The sequence below is a fragment of the Callionymus lyra genome, chromosome 10, assembly GCF_982586985.1.
Source record: "Callionymus lyra chromosome 10, fCalLyr1.hap1.1, whole genome shotgun sequence".
In the NCBI taxonomy this organism is placed as follows: Eukaryota; Metazoa; Chordata; class Actinopteri; order Syngnathiformes; family Callionymidae; genus Callionymus; species Callionymus lyra.
In genome coordinates, this window is record NC_141827.1 from 19,387,931 (window position 1) to 19,412,142 (window position 24,212).

Below are 24,212 nucleotides of genomic sequence, written 5' to 3' on the forward strand. Positions count from 1 at the left end.
TGCGTCTTTCATCCGTCCTTCACTCCGCGAACATCTTAATTGTGTTAAATGGAGGGGAAAACCGGGGGGCAGATGAGACGTCACCCGTGTGGTGGGATAACATGGTTTATTTTGGCAAAAGTTTCTCCTTGAAAATCAAAGCTGATTGTCATTGTGTCTACCTTAAAACAAAAAAAAAACATTGTTGTCTCTCCTCCTCACTATTTCATCCTCTATCAGGCTTGTTTTTCTTCTCTTTGCATTTGTCACAGCCTCTCTCGATTTTTCTCACTGTCTTTGTACGTCTCTCTCATTTTCTCTCCGTCTATCTCTCCCTTTGTAGCAGCGTTTCTCTCTCTCTCTCTCTCTCTCTCACTCTCTCTCGCTCTGTCTGTCTGTCTAAGCGTCAGATAAGCTCACTGAGGGAGACTTTAGAGGACTCTCCATCTGTGTATAAATAGCTCCGGATGAATTATTGAGGGACCTGGGGTTGCTAATAATCCCGCAGGACCCATCTGACAATGACACAGAAGATGGAGGGAAAACAATTACGCAGGCTTTCTCCTTCAGAAGATCGGGAATGAGAGTAGGGGGGACTCGGCGGCCTTTGGGAGCCCACTCGCAGGGCCCAACATCTTGGCTAATAAACCAAATTAAGTCTCTGGAATCAATCGGAGCCCCGAGGGCATCCTCTCTCTTCCTTTTCCCAGACGGGATGCAACAACAGGAAGTGTATGATTCATGTTCCTCCTTCCGTGTTTGGATTCCCGTCTCGCGGGTTGGCGAGGCGAAAGGGACAGGACAGGATGTCCGCTGAGGGAGGATAATAGGACAGACGGAGGGAGGGAAGAAGGTACACAGAAGAATATTAATGGGAGTGTTTATCCTGAAACTGTTTTACAAGAGTCAGGGGAGCACTCCCTTGACAAAGTGCGCTAAAAGCATTCTAGATATCGTTGATTGATTTGTCTCGTTATGAATACTTTAATAAACAAGTTGATAACTTCGGTGGCTTGATTCTGAGTCAAAAATGAAGCCGAGCCAGTGGGCTTCCCTCTATTCAAGGGAATCTGTGGGCGTGACCAGAATCAAATCACCACTTAAAGTCTGATCAGGGAGTCCACGACTTTTACTGTCCGGGCTCAAGATGGGACAATGAGCCCCCTGTTGACGCAACGACCTTCGACTTTACCAGCACTCTGTTGTCCGATCACAGAGGTTCAACTTGATACATAGACTTAGACTTAGACTGCACTTTATTGATCCCTTTGAGATGACACTCTCAGGGAAATTTCTGTTTTCCAGTAGTATAGAAGGAATAGAGAAAAAAACAAAACAGCACACAGAAGAACGATAGTATTAAATAAGAACAACAGTAACTGAATATAACGATAGTATAAATAAAATAAACTAAACAAAGTGACTTTACGTTATTGCAAATGAAAGTGTCAAAGTGTTGTTAATCCACTGTAGAGGTGGAAGTGTCAGACTCCTTCCCCTCTGACTCCAGCCCAAAGCAACCCGCATGAAGGTGATGTTTTTGTCGCATTTATCCGTCTGTCACTAAACTAGCCTCAAAGTTGTGATCGTATCAATTAAACTCTAAGGAAATGTCCATAATGGGTGAAGGAACTGAACATTTCTGTGAATGCTTGACAAGAATCAATTATATTTTATAAAAAAATAATTATGAAGATGGCATAGGACAATAGTGAGTGAAGGACATTACAATTTAGTTATGTATTGTTATTATTGAACAAAAAAATGTGTACAAATGTTGCATGATGTAAAAGTGAATTGTTGTCAATATTATAAATTAAATACTGCGAGCGTATTTTGAAGAAGTGGTTATGAGTCCAACACATAGAGAGCTATGTGGGTGATGACATTTTTCGAACTGCCATTACATCACAAGTTACACTCAAAGCCCAACATCTATTATGATTTGTTAAACAAAAGACCCAAGCGCGGAAGGAGATAAAGAACAACGGCAATGGTGACGATAAAATACACAGTTTGATCACAAAGTACACAATAACAAATGACGTGACAAGATCCTCAGTCCAGTCCAGATGTTTTTGCACTTAACAATGTATTCAAGTTGATTTTTTGATCTATGAAGATGTACGTTTTAAGATGTATGTATATCCTATGCCTATAATCATATTGAAACAAAAAATAATAATAAATAAATAATAAGATATTAAAGAAAGAAAATGAAAAGCAGGTATTATGCTTCAATAACAATTTGTTAGTAGCAATGTGTGGCAAGTCAAGGAGAAACAACACAGAGGAATGTGCTAGATGAAATAATTAAAAGACAGACGGATGTTTCCTGCAAAAGCAGGATTGTTCAATAAACGTCGGTTTGTTAAACATTTGACTTAGACTGTGTTTTAGATTTTTGCCCCTATCATGATTGAGTTTACTACCCACAACCTTGAGGAAGGATCCATTAACTATCTCTGACCCCATCCCTGGAGTCTTTACCTCAACGACCTCAAATGCGGCTCATTTTGGTTGCATAGACAATAAAATATAATTATATTTATACAGATAAAAATATATTTCAAGGTGGGATCAATACAAAATTAATAAAATATCTGTGGGATGGTGTTTAGTTAGTGTCTCCTGGTCTAGGTTGCAAAATGAGGTATTTAGGAGCTTCTCTCAAAAGATAGTTTTGGTTCATCTTCGGAGCCATTCAACTTTAATAATTAATTCCGTTAAAAGCTAAAATTGGATCTCTTAAACATTTCCGGACAAAATGGCTGAGGTAGGATGAGGTGATTTGTCTCCCTGGATATTTGGGGACAGCTCCCAGAGAGCTTTTGACAAGTGCGGCCATGAGTGTGTGTTTAAGCATTTATGCGACATGTCATACTTTCCGCCGGAGTGTTTATTTAGTGTGCTTGTTTGTTGCTGCACGCTTAGTGCTCCTGGTGGGTGTAATTCTGCTTCCAGCCACACGGAGCCGGACTGGGGTGAGCGAGGGCGTGCGGTGGGCAGGTGGCGTGCGGATGACACTGTCCTAATGATGCATTTTCTACTCCATTGATTCAGTTGCTCCGCTCTCCAGTAAATCCTTCACATGCAACACATTAAAGCTGGCCCTTTTTCCTCCTTTGCCAATCGATTAGCACAGCTTAGAGACGTCCACTCGGGGAAGCTGCGACTTGTTATCTTCAGGGACCCCTCTTTCTCTCACACACACATCTAATCTGTTTTAAATTGAAAGTGTTCCTACATTGGTGTCTCCTATTTAATATTTTTAATCTCTGGATTAGCACCGGCATCAACACAGAGCTTTTCTCTTAATTTTTTTAAGTATAGCGTGTCCTTCGGAGTCACCCTCCGGTGGTTCTCCCTACGTGACAAAGCTGTGTAATACCGTATTATGTAACAAATTCTCATTATGGGAGCTCGGATGCATGAGCAGCATTTTTTAATTCATGATGATTGTTTTTTTGGGGGGTTTTGGATTCTGATTTTGGTTTTCCAGACCGATATTGAAGTGTCACCAAATGGCATCAGATCCAACCGAAACATATATGATCACATATTTTAAGGGTTGCCTGAACTTTATCAAGACACATGTGGTGTGACCCAAGATGCAAACTTCTTCTCTTACTATTTTGAGGACACAAAAATGTCCGGCCATTGAGCTTTACTTGACTTGAAAAAAAATGATTTATAAATGATAAATGGATAGTTGAACGGCCTATTGGTAAATGAAAGGTATAATGTTTAACTTGACTTTAACTGCTGTTGTTTAACAGTAGTTTTGAATCAAATTCATATCGTAAATGCAATCTTCCAGTTAAGAGAAATTTGGGTGGCCTAAATTATGATTGGCTGATGATGATGCCGCTGTTTTAGTTGAGGCTACGACAGCTGACATGCCTTCACTTTTAACCACGCCCTAATAATGCAAAGTCAATATTATTTGTTTTAATGCTGTAAAAGTCGTTTTTTAAGCTTTAACGTGACTTCCAGTACTTCTTCCAAAAGGACACCCAATAAATTGTGGCTTTTTGCACTTCTGAATTGGATTCACAATTTAATAACAGGATGTAGCCCCATGATGTTAAAAAAGAACAAAATACTTATCTGTCTTGAAAACCCAGTAGTACAATAGCTGGTCCAAACATTGAAACACAGAGTCAACCAAAGTAAAATGTACAAACCAGTAGTTTGTCTCTTTAGGATTAAAATACACGCAAACATAAATGATTGAGCTCTTCAGGTTTTAAATTTAATATAGAATTATATATTATTCAAGCCTTCATTTGTAACCTCGTGTGTCAAGAGTAGCAAATGTTTTCCTGTGGCGCTCACGGAACAGATGTGAAAAGTTCTTATGAAGCGTTATTAAATCAACTCAATCACTGTGACATTTCAGATGAGTTTGCCGGGCGGAATCTTTCCTCTTGATTGAAATGTAGAGAAGTGTTGCTTTTGTGCTTTTGTCCTTCCCCTCGGCGAAATAATGCAGCATATGGAAAAGAGGCATGTCTTTGATTTCATCAATCATCCGTCTTTAAAAGCCATCGTGTAGCTTTTTTTTCCCCTTCTATAGCACGCTCTGGATGTTACAGTAAAGAGGAAACAACAGTATAGAGACGACCATTGAACCTTTACCGCTTCTTTTATGGAATTGCTGCTTAGTTCTGCTAAAGATTTTCATTATTACCAGCGGCTTTACTACATGATTTTGTTGTTTCTTTACACTGGATCTTCTTTTCACTGACGATTGGAGACTTTGTCCCTTTACTTTCCCCTATACGGTTTTCCATTGTGACTAATGATCGGAGAGGTCAGCTGAGGTCGGGGGGATACGAGCGAGCGCGGCTCACTTTATTGAATTACTATTCCTCATAGACGGAACAGTGAGGGCCTTTTCACTTTCTACCAGATTAAGCGGCGAGTGTTTAACGTGGACCTGTCCGCTGCTTCCAAATTAATCCAGAACCTTTTAATATACTTCAATATTATCCCTATGGAAGCATTATTAGCGGTCAGAGCCGGGCACAGCTGTGTGTAGTTAAACCGTGTTACAACCTCCACGTTTCCATTTTAGAGTTCAGCTTCTATTGAGCGAGGAATTCAATATTTCATTAGATTGAAGAGAAAAGTGTTTTTCTTCAGAGAAGAGATTTTTTTTATTTATTTATTTCTAACAGGCAGAATTTTTGTTGAGATTCCTGAGAGATAATGTGAGCAGAAGACAACGATTTCCCAAACTACCCTTAGCCCGGACACCCTTTCAATTTCGGTGAATCCGAAAATTACAAGTAGTTGTTGCTTAAAACGTTCTTATTCACTGCACTTCAAAATTTCAGACCCATAAAATTGGACTATTTGCAGAGTTTACAGAAATTTAGTTTGGTGACTTCTCAGTCGAACATGTAAAGGACGTGTGAAACTCATAATTATTAACATTATTTAAACATTATTATTATTATTATTAATAAAAAGCATTATTTTGATGTATTTGGCACATACGTATATATACTATACAAACTATTGTGTAGTATACTTATAACTAGGAAAGGGTATTGATTCTTGGTACGCTTTTCATACCAGTTCTTATTAAAACGGTAGTATTGAGACCAAAAAGAAAAGCAACTTTTTGACAATTACGGTAATAATGACAGAGTTTTGCCACACAGAAGCAATGCGAGGTAGTATAATATTGACATTAAAGCCAAGCAGATTTTAGTACCTTTTTTAGTTTATTTATTTATGTTAATTTACTTGATTCATTTTTCCAGGTTTTGGACAAATTTGTCATCATTCTTGAACCATATATCCAGCCATTTATTTGAGCTGCGCCACCCTTTAAGAAATAAAAAGTAAAACCCATACAATACACATCCCTACTTGTCGCACTTCTTTTGTGTGTTCGACAAAAAAAGAGCATATGTTATCAAACTGTAAATCTTTTTATGTGGATGAATTAAATCCCCTTCTGTGGATTTGAGTTTGGAAGTATTTTGTTTGGAAACAAAATTAAAGTGCAGGAAACTGGTTAGACTGAATTGTTAACCACAATCTAGGCTACGACAGTGCAACAAACATATTTGATCAAACATTGTTCTCAGAGTCGACCCGACTCTTGTGTATTACAGAACCATTTCCTTCCACTTTTGCTGAAACGTCTCTTTTCTCTCACAACAATAAGCCAAGAATTTTTCATCCTCACTTTGACCCAATTCCAAAGTGATTTGAAAAGCGTTATCTAAGCCATAAGCACTCGGAAAAAAGAATCAGGTTAGAGCATTCTTGTCTTGAGGTCAATCTTTTCAAAAGTAAGGGGGAAAAAAACATTCTTCCTTTTATTGAGCAAAGGCCGTCCTTGGTCAACGCTTTCAGACGAAGATAAATGCTGGAAGGGGGAGACTTGAAAGTTTCTATTGACAGACTGAAATTGGACAGCCTCAAACAATATTTCATGCCAAAGTTTTTTTTTTTCCTGAGTTCTAGAGCTCTGCGGCTACAGAGTCAGCAGTGTCATGTGAAGATCTTTTAATAATATTGACTTTCTTCTCCTCTAGTGTCTTCTTCAGTCCATGATTCATAGAACAAGGACAATAAACATCAACATATTTGTTTAGTTGGATTATAACAGAAGATTAATCCAGATATGGTTTGGCTACTTATTTCAGGGAAGTACTCTTTATAGGAAATGGTGACTGAAGTAGGATCATCAGGAATCAATAGGGTTGTACTTGTGTTATAAGCGTTCTTTATTACAAGTGTCATTCTTGTTTTGGTTAATGAACAGCAGCGCGAGGGATCGTAGCCAATGGTTCTACTGTTTCAGCAACATTAGTGTTGCTTCAAAAGTTTTCAGGAGGGTATTTTAAGGTGGTCCAAAAACAGGACAATGAAATCGCACAAGAGCCAAATGACATTTTTAATGCCTTTTAATGCCCTTTTTTATGAAAACTGATAATCGGTGTTTACTAATGTGCAAAGATTCTGCCATAAACAGTGGTTATCTAACCAAAAGGCAACGTTGATTGTGTCCCGATAAATCGTTATGTCAAAGCGCATCATGGTCTTCTCACAAAATTTAGCCGCAAAGTTTTTAAAATATAGCTTAAATGTAGGTATCTTGCATTCTATCTCTACTGGTTTTAGCATTGATATTTGATTAAACTAAACTAAACTATACCCATTCCTACTGATAAGTGTTTCACCCTTAATTCCAGACACCTTTTTTAGACGGCTGTATCAATCCTGCTGGTCGGTCATATCTCTAAAGAATTCCACAGTAAACAGGATTGGAGGGAATGGGCGACTTTCCATTATTCATCCATTCAGAGTGGTTTCTACTTGTAAACCCAGAATGTTACTTTTCATCATTTTTTCTCAATAAGAGGGTTAGACATTTACAATGTACTCAGGTGTCAGAATTGGAATTATCTCGTGTTAAAGAAGGGGGCGATTTAAATGGTTTCCGAGTAAGAAGATGCGACATAAGTGAAATACACAATGGTATGACAATAATCGAATGTTTCTCGATGTGGCTTCAACGGACATTTAGCTTAGAACGTGAACTAAAGAAGTTGTTCTTGGATCACAAAGGTTGTTGTTGTCAAGGACCCTTCGTAAGAAGATGTTCTAAGAAGTAGGAATCTCATGCCAAAGACCCAGAGCCAAATCAGGCCCATCAAACTTACTTGAGGGTCTCGTATGAGATTAAAAAAAGATGAGTGTAAAATAAAACATAATATGGTTAATGTAAGGGCAGTAAAAACAAGATCCCCTCCATTACATTTTGATATCGTAATTTAGATAATAGAATTCAAAAGGTCTGGTTCCTGAGGAACATTAATGTATTTAAAGACCAGAGAGATGCTTCATGTTCAAATTAGCATTCAGGAAACAAAGGCTGCACAACTGTTACTGTGTCTAAAACTTTGGCAAGATCCCCGTAAGCAGTTTGTTTGATGGAGGACAGGGAATAAAAATTGATTTTCTATTTTCTCTTAATGTGGGCAACCAGTTTATAGAGTAGCTTACATGCTATTAATCGCGTTTCTCTGAATCATTACGTCTTTTTAATGTTTATTTCCATCTATAGCTTCTATTAAAAGTCTTTTTTTAAAACAACAACAGCAACAGTAAAGACACACATGTGCCACACAAAAGTTACTGTAAGTAAAGTGGCAGAGGAGTAGATTTGAACCAACGCTTCAGGTTTGTAAGCCTTTTTTTCTTGTGTCTTATTTGTATTTTTTTCCCGAGAAAAGGCGTTAGAAGTGGGATGGCCAAACTCAACCATTGTCAGCAGCAAGAAGATAAGTTAAAGAAATATAACTGGAAAGCACTGTCAAACTAATGGCACCATTTAAAAATATCTCTTCTTTTAAATGTTAATATAACTATATGAAGCGCCTTTTTTTCAGTTAGATTATTCATATTAATACTTACAAGGGAGTTGGTAAAGTACCTGGTTGTCACGATATCAGGTCCGATCATCTTACTGAGCAGTAGCTTCTAGAAGGTTTATAGACAGACAAGGATGTTAATTTTGAAAATCTTCATCTCTCTTCCATGTTCTGCCTCATCTGTCTGTCCTTCTGTTGGAGTTTCTCTCAGTAGCCGTGTGTCCCTTTAGGGTGTCTGCAGCAGCAGAGATAAGAAGCCAGTGTAGGACACAGGGGGATGGTGTTCACCGGAGCTGGGCGATCTTATCTACTCCCCTCTTTCACTCTTTTTTAGCATCCTTTTCTCTCTCAGCTTTTAGTCACTCCACCCTCTTTTCTCATCTTTCTTCGTCCTCCCCCTCTCGCGCATTTTTCTGAGATCCCCTCTGCTCTGCTGTTGATTTGAATTTGAAGTGATGGGAAACCAAATTGGCAGCATCGACAGCAGAAACAAACAGCTTATCTCTCTCTCTCCTGGGCCAATGTGGGTCTTAGCGGGACGACTGCTGCCAGCATCTGACTTGTGACAATGATGATAAATTGAACGTTTGTTTGCTGTCACTTTTCATGCTCGTATGTGACCGCGGTCGCATGTGCAGGTTCATGCGAGCTCTGACACGAGCGGGGATATGATAGATGCTCCATGGTCAGTCAACAAAAATTGTTTTTTCGTGTGCGTTTCGGTTCAAGAGATAGAAATTGAAAATGAGATGAACTCTTAATTTAAGTGTGGAAGATCACGTCAAGCATGGTTTATACTCATTTTGAATATAAATGTACACTTTTACCACACATTTATACCAAAGACCTGGTCAATTTTCCCATCTCCCGTGTAGAGTTAGCTTCTTACATACTTGTAAAATTATCATTAACCAGATTTTAATTAAGATGTGTAATTAAAATACCAACATATGACTTATAACATCAACTTAAGGCTACTTTCGAACAATAAACAGAAACCTCCAAGCATGATGGAGGTTCTCAGACGAAGATGAAGACGGCGCAATAGTCACTTCATTATAAAGGATTTACATTTTTGCCTATAATGCTAAAAAGGAACAGATTACTCTGAGAATAATCTTAACCCTAAATCGACATGAGGGTGAGTAAAAAAAAAAAGGTTGAAATTTGAATTTCATCACTTTAAATAAAGTGTATTTTGTGTACATAATTTAAAAAGATATTAGATGGAATTTATGCTCCTTACATTGATTGAAGTCTTACAAAATGTTCATCTTTAAGATGATTAAAGACACCATTATTTAATGAATAGCTATGATTACTTATTCATAAAAAACAGAATGAAATACATTCAGTTTCCTTCATCTTATCTCGTTTTTTTTGATGAATAATCACGTCAAATGAAGACAATTAACTGGTTCCAATTACACCCGGGTTCCAGTGGAGCGTCACGCATGTGAACGAGCCGCTCACATGTTTCCTGTTGGGACGTAGTAGCGTGAGTGCGCCGGGCCCTTGAGAGGAAGTGGAGGTAGCCAAGCTGTCAGCGGCCAGCTCCCACTCCGCCTAATGAGCGAGAGGCCCATTAATTAAAAACACCAACGGGCTCCCCGGTGCACTGCCATCAGAAGGACCCCGGGGTTAAAGACGCACACTAGAGCGGATTGGAGGCTTTTGACTTCTACATACGCCGCGTGACGACAAACAAATAGCCTCCGGTACGCCAGAGCGATCTAGTTGACCTGTGATATTTATGCTAATTAATTGTGTGGTTTTCTCGCTGCAAAAAAAAAAACGTGAAGTCCAGGACGGGTTTAATCGGTTCGCTTGCTTCTTCCTTGAGTGAGTGTCATTAGCGCCGTTTTTCCTGTTGCCCTAAAACCTCCGAATGTCAACAAGATGGATTAAGCACCCACAATAACGCTCCTGGACCCGACCGACGCTGCATCAGGGAAATAAGTGAGTCTTGCCAGCGAGCAGTTTGCAGGTTGGAATAATATTCTAGAGACTATTTTAAAGAGTCTGCACGTAAACATGCTAGCTTACCAAGCTCAATGTTACTCCAGGAGTTAACATATCAATCGGAGCTTTCAAATGAATATATGTCACAAGCTTATGTTGATTTTACGTCAAGTATTATAGAATAGTTTCAGCCCATGTTGTTGCCGTGTCATTTGCAAAAACGTGAACTAACTGAACTAAAGTGACTTATCTGAAGTTTAGAGGTTTTACTTTTGATCATGTTCTCAGTGAATAGTGGACCCGACAGTGATAGTGAGTCATTTCAACTCCGCCCTTCCTTTATCAGGCCTCCACGCTAAAACATTGTCCCTTTGAAAAGAACTCAAAAGTTGAGTATCAAAACATTATTTAAAAGAGAGAAAACTGGCTGAAAAAATTGATACAAAAATATATATATATATAAAATATTTATTTGATTTTTGGCTGATCCTTATTTGAAGCCAATTCTTTTTCTATTACAATCATTTTTGCCAATTTAAGCTGCGCTATTCAAAGACCATGATGTTTACCGTAATTACCATAAACTGTCTCATGAGGAATCATTCAAAGTGAAGCATCCCAAGGTAGTGTTTGAGGAAAGGAGCAGCAGAAAGAGAAAGTAGATCTCGTTGAGCAACAATAACGTTCGATGGCAGTTTGGGAATATTCTGTGACATTCCCAATTGTTCTTCTGTAGAACAACAATAGACATAATATATAAATACAATATAAATGGAGTAGGGTTATTTTTTTCAATGTGTTTTGACAAGAAAAGGGGAGAAAACAAATAATGATTAATTTTGAGTCGTTCTTGTTTGAGTGGTTGTGACTCTAAACGTCTCTTGTTGTGGACGACCTGCTCCTGTGATCCTCTTAAGGCGAACAAGGAAAAGAAAACTAATGAGAGGAAGATTTGTTTCTGATCATAGGGTGAAAGTTCAAATATAATAAGTGTCTAAAGAGGCTTCAAGTCAAAGTTGTTTACTTGGACAAATATTTTACACAAAGACATCATCAGCACAATTCAATTGTCTCCCATTTGAATTTTGTCACTGTGAATAATTGTACAGTCGTCTTTTTTTCTTTTTTTTTATTAAACTGTCACACAGTCGAATCGTTCGTCTGGATCAACAGATTGACAGTTTGTCAGGCGTCTGTCGGTGACGTGTCTCTGACTGTCAACAGGAGGTGGTGAGCGAGAGACCCGAACGTTCCCCACGGCTTCTGCCGAGCCATCTCCGTCTTTCCCTTTCCACCCCCACATGTCAGCCCAGGTGCTATCAGAAATCAAGGATTGTGGGTAGTCTTGGAACATATGGAGCAGAGAAATGAAGGGTGGCGAGGCGGAGGGTTGGGGGGGGGGAGGGGGTGTGCGGTGCTCCTGTCAGGGAGATGTCTATCCCTGTCACAGCAGGCAGATGAGCACGATGGACGAATGGGAAAGTGCTATTTCAGTCCTGCAGTGAGACGCCTCAGTCAGAGTTGATGCATTTCACGAGGAGATGTTACGCAACAGAACGCAGGAAAATGTTTTATTGAATATCTTTAGTGCGAGTGGGACTGAGAAGAGGACTTGGACACACCATGCAAAGTTTTATTGTTTTTTTTATTATCTACTTTTTCCATCAAGTTCCTTTTTGGGAGTTCATTTTTGAAGTTGGCTTTCTCTGTTTTCTTAATGTTTTTATTGTCCTTTTCAATTCCCATAATAACTATTTTGGTAATTTTGGGTTGGCTTTGTTATGGTTGAGGCTGTATTTGACTAACTAATTTATTTTTCCTTTCTCTTTGTTTTTTATTTATTCATTTTTGTGATGGAAGAATTGTTTTTAATTCTTAATCATTTAATTAAAAAATGAGTGGATGATAAAGGATCTTTGTACGTTCATCTTTTGTGTCTGTGTTTTGTCGTAACATTTTGTGAAGCACACTTTTTTATGTCCTTCTTTTTCAATTATTTCTTCTTCATTCTTCTGGAATTTTCCTGGGAATTTTTATTTATTTTGATAATACAGAAGTCTCATTTAATTGCATTGTAATGATGGTTTTTCAGAATCAAAAGCCTTTTTATCGCCATTATCAGTGCAGGGTTCCACCAATTCTGAATTTGCTTTGGTACAGTTTTGCAACATTTAACATGAAATGAAATCAAATTGAAATATAAATTAAAATACAGTTAAACTATTTACACAGTGCAGATCGAGAATCATCTGTCTTACAAAAAACTGCATTGGAAAATAACTTGTTTAGTTTAAACTTTGAACAGCATCATCGTCCCAGCTAGCCAAGGTCAAAACGCTCATGAAAGGTTGAATGTTTATGAGTTGAATGTGTGATGAGAGAGTTCCCGGGCTGCCGTGATCTATTCTGCTTTGTCCTCTCGCTCCGCTAACATAATTGTCTCTGTGTCCCTCCTGACGTCTTCCAGGCTGTGCCTTCCTCACCTACTGTGCCAGAGAGTCTGCCCTGAAGGCCCAGAATGCACTGCACGAGCAGAAGACCCTGCCAGGGGTAAGTCCTCCACGTCGGCTTCGAGGAAAACTCATCTGCCCCGGCGATGTTTGCTTTTCGAAAACCCGAGGGGTTCGGCGTCACTGCCACGCTTGTCATGCGAACGTACAGCGGACATGCCTTCTTTGTCTTAAGCGTCGTCCTCCTCCGCCGACTTCTTCCCTCTCTTCCCTTCTGACAGTCACACACATAAACCCACAGGGAGAAAGCCACACACAGCATCACATCATAGGCTTACTATTTATAGTCCTTCCTCTCGTTGGAGAGTGTGCACCAGTGTGACTTATTTGTCCGTGTTCTGCACTATAACATGAGCTGTCAGCGTGGCATCACGGATGTTTTCCTCTCACGCGTTTGAAAGTGTCGTATAGCTCGAACTCACTGAACATTTCCCGTAGATAGCATTCAGGGGTTTTTATTTTATTTTTCCAAGAACAATGGCGGCTGTGTGTTCAAGCACCTGGCTTGTTCGTATTTACGTGTGCAACTCTTGATGCGTCTCTGTCAGGCCCGGCTTGCTGTCTTTTTAATGACGCCTCTAGGGAAGCTGACAGTCGCCGTGTTGAACGCGCAGCCTTTGATGTGAGTGATTATGACATCACAGACGTGCAGCCGGGAAGAGAGTGGGGATCCGACTTCTTTCTCTTTCCCGGTGGCATAATGTGCAGAAGGAGGAGGAGAGAGAGAGCGACGGAGACGCACGGAACACGAGGACAGGAGATTAAATATTTGGTCAGAACCAGATTTTTTTGAGTTCACACAGAATCTGCTTCGGTTTGTTTTAGTCCCGTTAGTTCCACGAGAAAAAAACGTTTTCTTCCTGTTCAGCACTCGTTTTCTTGCCGTGGATTAAAAACTAGTGTTTATAACGTTGTCTTCCGACTGGGTTCACCGGGTTCATCGGCTCAGGAAATTATGAATTTCCTGAAAAAAAAATTGAACTTGGTATTTGTAACCATCTCAAAACACAAGTTTACTATCGATGGATTAATAGGAGGAAAAGAAAAAACTGGGAAACAAGATATAAATAATCTTAATGGCTATACACAGCACAAAGTACTTAAATACAATGTATACAAACGCTAAATGAAAACATAATTAAATGAATCATTGGCTGCTTGCTCCGAGAGGATTGTAATCTTAAGTGTAGTTGCTTTCTACTTAATAATTAACCAAGTTGTTCTCTAAACACTTATGAGAACTTATAGAAGTAATAGAAAATAACAGTTGAAATAAACATAACAGTATTGAAATAAGTAACATTATATCATATTTTGATTAATTAGGTTATGATTATAATCCTAAAAATCTCTTTGATAGAACATTTCTTCAAGAGTTCTTAAGTCTTTGATATCAAAGGTAAACATTCCCGTATTCACCATGACAATTATGGATTTCTATTTTTTTTACACATATTTAAACTTTGTCTATATACACAAGAATCATAGTCGTTCAGCAGGGACTCAACATATAGACAAAGATCTCTGGAACATGTTGTCGTGCAGTTTTCATTTATTATGAACTTGGAAATATGGTGGAAATTGATCTTGAACTAAAAAAGATATACAAACATGAAGTTTATAGTGATATGAATATGTATTTCTTTTCATTTGTGTTATTTTCTTCCCCATATATTACTATACTACAAATTATAACCCCCCAAATATTCGGTTGACAAGTCAGGCACATCAGATTAGTAAATGTCTATAGCATCAGCGAGAGAAAGCGGTTGTTCATCTCCGCCATGATCCCTGGAGAGTCACAAACATAAAGATGTCTTGATCTGTGTCCTGCTATAGCTGCTAATTGTACCTCGTAAAAAAACAAAAAAACCAGCAAAGACAGTAAACAACAATTCAGCCGTGACAAAGAAGTTACAGAGCTTTATTTCTTTACAATAACAGCGATAAAAAAAAAGCATCAACACTACTCTTTGTAATCATTGAAAACATGGTGCTTTATTTACAGGCTTGTTAAAGCAGACGCAGCTCATGCTGTTCTTCACATCAGGTGTTTTAATCACGGGCGGAAATCAAGTTTGATCCGTTGAATGTGATTACAGACAATATACTGCGGGATTTGGCTCCATGTGTAATTGAATACTTTGTTGTACGAAAAGTTTTTGAAAAATCGTCGAGTACGCAAGTCTTTTAATTGTATCTTTTTTTTAGGACATCATAAATAGTCAACGTGTTTTGGTTGAATTTCACGGTTGAGTTGCTTTTTCCTCCCATTTCATATTTCCTCATCTTATGGTGTTTTTTATTTTCTGATTTAATTTTCCAACCAGCTGTTTTATTTCTTTCCAGTTTTACTGTTGAAAGTGGAATACATTTACATTATACAGCTTTAATTTGAAGCCTAACTTTTGTAAGTGTAATAAACAGGCTTTTTTCTTAAAGGTTCTTTACTTTTTATCATTTAAAAAAAGGAAAGTCAATCGTAGGTGTCTAGATTGAAAAGGTGCTTTAGGACATGTAAAAATATCTGATCTCGATATCTATCAATATCAATGACATTCAACCTGCTACATGCTAATGCGCCGTAAATAAACGCGATCCGTCACTTACGATTAGCATCCCTTTAAAGGGAATGCTAATTAGCTAGATGTCTTTGCCGGCGGAGGACAGTCTCAGGTTTGCTCTTGATCAATGTTGAGCGTTCAGTAAACAGCGGTAATGCCATTGGACAGACCTAGATGCTCAACAAACCCTGAAACAGAACGCTCGGAGAGGGAGTGTTTGGTCGGCTGCCGGTGGAGGTAGAGCCTTCAGAACAGGATAAATGAGTTCATTAGAGGGAGCACTTGACCCTGGAAATGGGATGTTCTGCAGCTCCCCGCCGAAGCGTGAGACACCCAAACCCCAAAACTTGATCGTGGCATTTTCCCTGTCGCACTAGCATCACCATAATGTTTCACGATGGCTTTTTTTTCAGTTTAGTTCTATATAAGTCAAGAGACGGGACATAAAATGTGATGTAAACTTTAATGATTCAAAGTGGTGTCATAGAAGTCTTATGGTACTTCAGAAGAGCCTTTTGGACGCTTTTTTTATTATGATTAAAAACTATTTAATTCTGCTTTATGCTCATGTCTGGTCTTCACCCACAATTATATAGAGATTTCCTCTTCACTCTGCTTTGGAAATCGATCAACTTTACCATAAAAGATTCAGTGGGTGCGTCCTACCAGGAGTCAGATCATCTGGATTCTCATCTTGACCTGATTAATCTTGCATCGCTTTTACTCTTAGTCTCCGTATATTTGTTAACAACGATAATCTCTGTTCCTTATCTTACCTTAAGCACTGGTAACTTGTATGTCGCAATATCAGTATTAATGTACTTTGAGTATTTTAATAAGAAAAAAACAGCTGTGATGATTTTGGTAAAGTGACGACAAAAGAGACTGGACACATGAAGAAAAGTGTTTTATAGGAAGTATGTTAGAGATAGAGGCGCTGGAGAAAAATATATTTTGATATTCCCAATTGTTCTAATATTTTTCAAAATATATACATGGAAGGGAATCTAAAAAAAAAGTTTTATAAATCTGTATTTTACGTACTCATTTTGGGATAAAAATAATCTAAACAGACAAAATAATGGAGGAAAATCACAGAATATTGCATGCCTCTTGTAATATGGAGTATTGGCTTCTGGAAATGTCAGGTAGTAATATGGATGTATAAAGTACACTGTGTCCAATATATTTTTACAAATGAAACCATGGATCACCTCTTTTCCAAAGAGTGCCACACCTAAGCAATAGTGTCGCCAAAACAATGAATAAATAAAAAATCTCAGCCCTGAAAGAAGAAGTTAAGGCAGCATAAGGTCAAAACCTTCCTGGACCAGGTCGGTGAGTCAGAATCTCCATTCGACAAATCTTTATTATCTGCTCTGACACAACAGAGCAACAGTAAGCCAACACTGCTCTGACCTTTATTTTAACTCCTGCTGCACAACAACGCCAACACAACTGAATCCCTGCCAACGGAATTCCACTTTCCTTTTCATTGTCAACTTTCAAGCCCTCGTATTAAAAAAGTTTGCTGAAGCTTCGTGCTGCCAGGTGAGCTGAGAGGAGAAGAGGGGATTATGGGGTTTTTTGTAGAAATGCTCTGTAAGCATGACTGTAGGCCGGCGGTGAAGCTCTGAGAAAGAAGCAAGCAAATCTTTGAACGTGTGTGTGTGTGTGTGTGTGTGTGTGTGTGTGTGTGTGTGTGTGTGTGTGTGTGTGTGTGTGTGTGTGTGTGTGTGTGTGTGTGTGTGTGTGTGTGTGTGTGTGTGTGTGTGTGTGTGTGTGTGTGTGTGTGTGCAGCAGCGTAGTGACTTTAGGTAAACAAACGAGGAGCAGAAATACTTGTGTTAAAGTGACGCTGACATTGACCCACTCTTGACAGAATTCACATCCTGCTATTATACTGCCAGAAATTGCGCCGGCGGATTATGTAAATGGAGTGTATTTTTTGCCTACGTAATTAAATCAACAATGCCGACACAGACACCAGCGCCGCTGCATTGTTTGAGGACAAGTCGAGCGTGCGAGTGTTACATTCGGAATGATAAACCAGCACAGTGTGGAAAAACTCCAAACCACACAAAATCCATGGATCACTGGAAGTCAGGTAGAGATGAATCAGCAAATTGATTATGCTAGAAAAATCGCTGATTCTAGTATGTTTCTAATCTCGGTATATTTAAGAGAACTTTATTTCTGTCTGTCAATAAAGTTTGCGGTTGTTAGAACGATGTTGACTTGAATTTTGCTTATTACATGTTTATTACTCTCACCTATGATCTAGAGGGGTAGGTACCCGAAGAGTACCTAGTAAAGTCATCCAGGAGAGACTCAAAGTAGAACCACAAAAGAGCACGGACGGGTCTCTTTCATATGGAATCTATATATTAAAAAAAGAGCTGAGCCAAAAGACAAAACAAAGGATTTACATGGTCCAAATCAAGACACAACTTTAATACTTTTTGAAACTAAAGGAATAATTATACTATGATTCCAAATCTTTATATTCCAATAGTGTCTAGAAAGGTAGCTTTAACCCTTGTGTTAACTCTGGGTCAAGGTTACCCGAGGCAACACAAGGGATACAACAAACACATTTGTTTTCGGGCCACCGGGTCACCTTGACCCAGAGATAACAGGGTTAAATAAATGCATTATCATGCATTATTATTATTAATAATTGGTTTATTCAGTTTCATAAATTTTATCATAGTAACTGTTTTATTTCCGTGGTATTTTCTCTCGCACACAGAAACATTAATTCAATGTTTGAGTCTTCCTGCCGTCATCTCTGACACACAGATACACAGTGTAGCTTAATTTAAAAGATAGACTGAAGGTGTAATCAATGCTTTTAGTTCTAGTTGATGCTTTATCGATCATGTTCATGTCTTTGAAAGTGTGAGAGAAATACATCAGCTTTCCAGACGCTTAGAAGATTTTCCAAAAAAGTGTCTATAAAGAAAATGATTTATTGATTTACATACATTTCTGGGTTTGAAATACAGCTCAGTGACTTCACCCAAATTGTAATTTATGGTATATAAGATTCACCTGGAGCGTTTCATTTGGATTACACCATATTGTAAAGCTACTTCTAATTTATATTAAACAGCACTCTGTATATGTATGACTCGGGGAAATGAGTGACTTCGCTTTTAATTTCCCAGGAGGCATTGTCCGCGGTAACATTCCATCGAATCTACGTGCGAGAAGAAATGTCAGGCTGCTCCCCAAAAGTACAGGAAAAACAACATAAATTCTAAAAACTAAACTATTCAATTATTTACAGATATCAATAACGTGCGGTGAAAAACAAGCTCCACACAAAGACGCTCTCGGTTTGTGTGGTGGGGAAGTAAAATGTTCTCATCAATACCCACCTATCCTGAATCTTTAAATGTCAGTTTACTTCCATAATCAGTTCACTTTCCAGTGGAAGATCCCGGGAGGTGAGAAGTACCATCCACCGGGAATCCATTTCATCATCCACTTAGGCTGCATTAGGTTTTCCTTCATCGCCGCTTCTTCCTCTCTGCATGTGTTCCCTATGGATTTGCTGACACAGCGTTTATCAAGCAGCTTTTGTGATATTAAAGCTGTGTGTGTAATTTAGACAAGTTTATTGGAGAGGAATACAAGTAGTGAGGCAAAAGCCTCAGTAAACATCCACGTCTGTCTTTGTTGTAGAGTAATGAAGATTAGTAGACGCTGCGCAAAAAGCGGGTCCCTTTCTATGATGCTAGTAAGTTAAATGATGGGCTAACGAAGCTTCATGAGGCAGTGTCGTATTATGTAAGTAAGTCATTTATATTTGTAAAGCTTTTTGCAGACTATGGTCACAAGTAGAAGCTCAGTAGGGGGCGCCCTCGGTGTAAAATTATGAGTGTCATCTAGTTGGCTCTGAAATGAAACGCTTCATGAAGCTTCATAAACTCTTCATTTGGCAGACCTTTAAGAAAGAAGAAGAAGAAAAAAAATAACTTATTTATTTTGTCTTCTGCACACTAGTTGTTAATTCATGAGAATTCTAGATTGCACTTTTCTTTAGCTTCGAATGGAATAGATTTATTACTACTACTACTACTACTACTAAACTACTATGTCTAAACAAGAAGGCGCTGTCCCGACTGCAGTTAATACAAAACTCTGCAGCGAGAATTCTGACTTGCTCTAGTAGAAGAACTCACATTTACCCGAAACTCTTCACTGGCTGCCAGTTCCTTTCAGGATCAATTTTCTGGTTCAGGCTCCACCTTACATCAGTGATCTGGACCAGAAGAGAGAAATCCTTCCAGGCTGTTGCTCCTAAGCTTTGGAACGATCTTCCTCTCCCTCTGTGTTTGATGATCTACTGACTCCTTCAAGAAGCATCTTAAGACGTTCTTATTTGTGCAGGCTTTTCTCTGATTTTCTGGGACCTGTGTTTGTCTTATGTATTTGGCCTTTTAAAGTATATATTTTGAATGTGTATTGTTTTTGATTGTTAAAGCGCTTCCTGACCCTGGTCTAGAAAGGCACTTTACAAATAACCTTTACTTTACTACTTACTTACTTACTTTACTAATACTTGGGCTACACTGATATTCAATAGGAGATCATTTATCAAGCACTACAGTTTAAAAATAATAATACAAAAGAAAAACTATTGAGTTACTGGAGAGAAAAAATGGTTAACAACCGTGATTAGTAGCACCAGGATTGTGAATACTTTCTCTGCTTCACGCAACTAGCTAAAATAAAATAATACCCATCATTGTTTGTATGAATGGACAAGAAAAACCTTTTTTGGGTGGTCTGTTATGGGAATTACCTCACAACCTCACCCTAACCAAAAAGTTCCTAAACAGCTTTATCACTCTGTGTATCTGTGTATCTTATTGTGTATTACACACAATGTATCAAATGTACCTTGTTGTAAAGCTGATATTGATATTGTTATTATAAAAACAATGAGTGCTATTGCTCACACATGAATCATGGTTTAAAATGAACAAAGATGATCAATGCTAACAGTCACTGATGCTAACAATGATATAAATCTGCCGCGTTTACCTCAACTATTTAACAAAAACTATGTGTTTACGATAAGGTACTTCTTATATTTACAGCAGTTGGAACTATGTGGCCTTTTATACAGAGACTGTAACGATTAAATCCTCAACCATTTAGAGCGAGATAGTGATGAATTCTTCAAGTGAATAATTGGACCAGATGGTAAGATGGAACACCACAAAGATCTATTTATTGTCCAATACTTATCATATTCAACACTCTTATGTAGAATATTCATTCTTTTAGACCGTGACAATCACATGACCTTCTTTTGGGGGAGGTAATGAACACATAATCAAACCAGCGTTAATCTCTCGTAATCTTCTTTCTGTAAAACTTGTAGGTTCATAATTCATTACCCGTCCGTACATGTGTTTCCATGTTTCGGGCTTCATAAATGGAGCACATGACTGCAGGGTGTTTTGGAATCAGTGATGAGCCTTAAATGAGACACAACTCAAACGCCAGGCGCTCGCTGCCATGTTTGTAATCCTCTGCTCCAGTTTCAGAGTGGTACTCCAGCAAGAGGCAATAAAAAGCCTCTATTGATTCTGGCAAATGTCCTCATAAGTGGGAGGTTTCTTTTGCGTGCATGTGTGTGTTAGTGTGTGTGTGTCTTCGGCAGGGTGGTGTTGACGCCGGTGTTACGTCTTGATCTCAATGTTTTAAAAGCAACAAATAAGTTCACAGTTGGGTTGCAAAAGCAATCAAGCCTGTTACCAAACAAACACGAGCGTACAAGCTGGAAACATGCTGCTGATGCTCTCAACCGCACACACTCGCGCACATCTCAGGTAACGGCAACACAACACCCCTCGTGAAAACTTTGATTGAACAACATGATACTGAAAGAACGAGCAGGAGAGAGAGTAAAAAAGAGGAAAGCGAGGGGGGAGAAATACGGCGTCGATTGACTCGCACTGTAATAGTGAGCCAGATGAGAAAATATAGAACACTATGAATCAATGCGTCATTTCACACACATGCAACTACACACACACACACACACCGAGCTCCTTCCCCGAGGCGAACAAACAACAGGAAAGATGTGAAAGCAAATGAATAGCAAGAGGGAGGTGAGAGTAAAGGGTGGATGAAAACAAGTCAGAGAAGGAGAAGTATGATTTGTGATAGTTGCTTTGTCTGACTCCCAAACTCTCCCTTTTTCTGGGTTGAGATAATGCCCGGCCCAGAAATCCATGCCATCGATTGGCCCACGCGACCCAGTTTCACGGCAGCCTTTCCTCATAAGTCGCCCTCATTGGTCGATAACTGCGAGGCAGGTAAAGACGGCACGGATCTTGGCAAAGGGTTTTTTTTTTTTCGTCGGCGCTCGTTTTGAGTTGAACCCCACCCACACACACGCACATGCACACATGGAGCCGCTCGCTCCGCGGTGTAGACTTAGATTAGTGGTGCAGTAAGCAGAAGTCAAAGCTGCGCGTCAGACATGAATAATGCTGCACGGCCTTCCAGCTAAAACATCCTCTCCTGCTCCCGCAGCCATCACCTCATCAACCATCCTAATCGCCCCCATCCAAACCAAAACGCTGCTGCATAACACCGTTGCAGAGATTCCGAGCAGCAAACTTTGACTCTCACAGAAAATCTATACTAAGAAGTTTTTAAAACAAGCCCTATAAATAATATTAATATACACTTTATTAGATGTTTTTCTTTGCACATTGATGCGTCTGCACATGTGCTACTGTTCCTTCTTGCTAAGTAAGCAATACAAGAAAACTGGTGTACTTAAAAAAGAAATAATGTATCTTGCAAAAAACATTTTTTTAGACAAGGAATACTAGCCTGCAAAAAAAATATTTTCCCCACCTAAAGCATTAATACCTTTGAATTGAAAACATCTATTTTTAATTTTAGGTTGTGTTATGACGTGTAGAATCTCTGGACAGACAAAAATCATTTTTTGTATAAGAAAAATGGATGATTTCTTTTTCAGAACATAATGCAGTACCATTGACATAATTAAAGAAAAATAAATAAATCAGACATTTTTTAATGAATATGTTTTGCAGAATTTGGGAAAATAGATTTACACAATCGTTCTCTATCAAGTGCTCATAAAAAACGGGTGGTTTTGTAGAGTGACCCTGATAAACGTTTTGGACACATAATTGGTCAAAATGTTCAATTTGTTATTTGTCTATGTCAATTTTAAATCAACTTTCATTCTGATTCTGAATGAAGACCTTTTTTTTTTTAATTATCTCTGGGTATTGTTCACGAGTGAGGTAAGAATGGTGTGTTGGATAAATGAAAAGGGCTGAGTCAAAACATAAAGTCCTCCTTGACTTCTGTCTTTGCAACATAAAGGGGTTGACATCTTTGTTTTTTGTGGAGACTGAAGCATGGGCCACTTTTTTTTTCGCTTTTGACCCCCCAGAATTAAAAGAGGAAATAAGGGGGTCTTAACTAACAATTAAAAGCCATAAAGTACAAGTGAGTGTCTCTGCAAATCCATATTACTCAAATAAAGTTAACTTTTGTCTGCGTTTGCCTTTTTTGTCCGTGGGTTTTATTCTCAAATGTATTACAGCATTATTTTTCGTTGTTTTCTGTCTGGCTGAACTTAGCAGTTTTATAACAGTGCATTTCAAGCTTAGTGAGGAAGAACTGGCTTTGAGCCCTGACCTCAACCTCTGGACAACACCTTTGGGATGAGCCGGAGCACAGACAAGACAGCTTTTAAAGCCCGACATCAGTTACAATCCTCACTGATGCTCGCAGTTGAAAGGGGCAACTTGAAAAAAAATAGTTATGGTATTATGTACCCGTCAATATTATTTCACATTTCACTGGAATATTTTTGTCTTTTATCGGAAACGTCTCAGGTATGCAATTGCAAGTCCAAAGGTTGATTTCTAATACTCGACAAGATAAGTAAAAGTGAGTAAATAAAGCAGATTTCGTCAAATTAATGTTGTTTTGTTACTGCTCACGTAAGGAGTATGTTTGATTTAAATTTGGGGTCCAACACCACTTGTGGACATGAAATTCTGGCCTAGATAGTTTTAAAGTTTGGCACAACCAACTCAGTCTTTGAATAGCTCTGACCTAAAATGAACAACCCACTAGAGTTGACCAAAATACATCTGATTTTTTTTAAGTTTCTCATGAGACAAAATTGGATCTTTGATTCCGCCAGGTTCCTGTGAAGAACCAGTAAAATAAAGCTGTGGAACTGAGCTTATCTTTTTGCGTAAAAATATTCATATCTTAAAGGCTGCGTCATTTATATGTTTTTTCTATGATTTATGATTTATGATCTTTGTTTTTGTTGTCAGTTAAACAGTGGTTGGATTAGTAAGGACTAATTTACTGAAAATAAAAAATATCACTTGAGTACAAAATAGATTTGGTAAATTATTGAATCTGACTTGATAAACAACCTCTTGTAGAGACTCAATAAAGTAATAAGTAAAGTGTTTCTTTGGTAAACTAATTAATTCCTTGTTAATTAACAACATCTAAATCAAGAGTGTGAGATAAACTTGGATTAATTGTGGAGTCCGTAATAAACTCTGGTCTCAGTAGCATGTCCTAAGTGTATTTGACCAAGCAAATGTTCTGTAATAAGCATTGATAAACAAAAAACTGTAAACGGATGAGTCCCAAAAGATAGACTTTGTTTATTAAAGAGTCATAAGTTAACCACTTCAACTAAGTTGTAAATTGGTAATTGTAATTATAACATTTAGTAAAGTAAATCTGATACAGACTTG

The 24,212-nt window shown here is 38.4% G+C and overlaps 1 protein-coding gene across 6 annotated transcripts in view; it reads left to right on the forward strand.

Annotated features, from left to right (window-relative positions):
- celf4 (CUGBP, Elav-like family member 4) overlaps positions 1 to 24,212 on the forward strand; it is a 109,702-nt gene that overhangs the window by 18,076 nt on the left and 67,414 nt on the right. For all 6 annotated transcript variants that reach the window (XM_087801373.1, XM_087801376.1, XM_087801374.1 and 3 more), the window contains exon 2: positions 12,808 to 12,890. In XM_087801373.1, the coding sequence (XP_087657499.1) occupies positions 12,808 to 12,890 (83 nt within the window). The remainder of the gene's footprint in view (positions 1 to 12,807; positions 12,891 to 24,212) is intronic.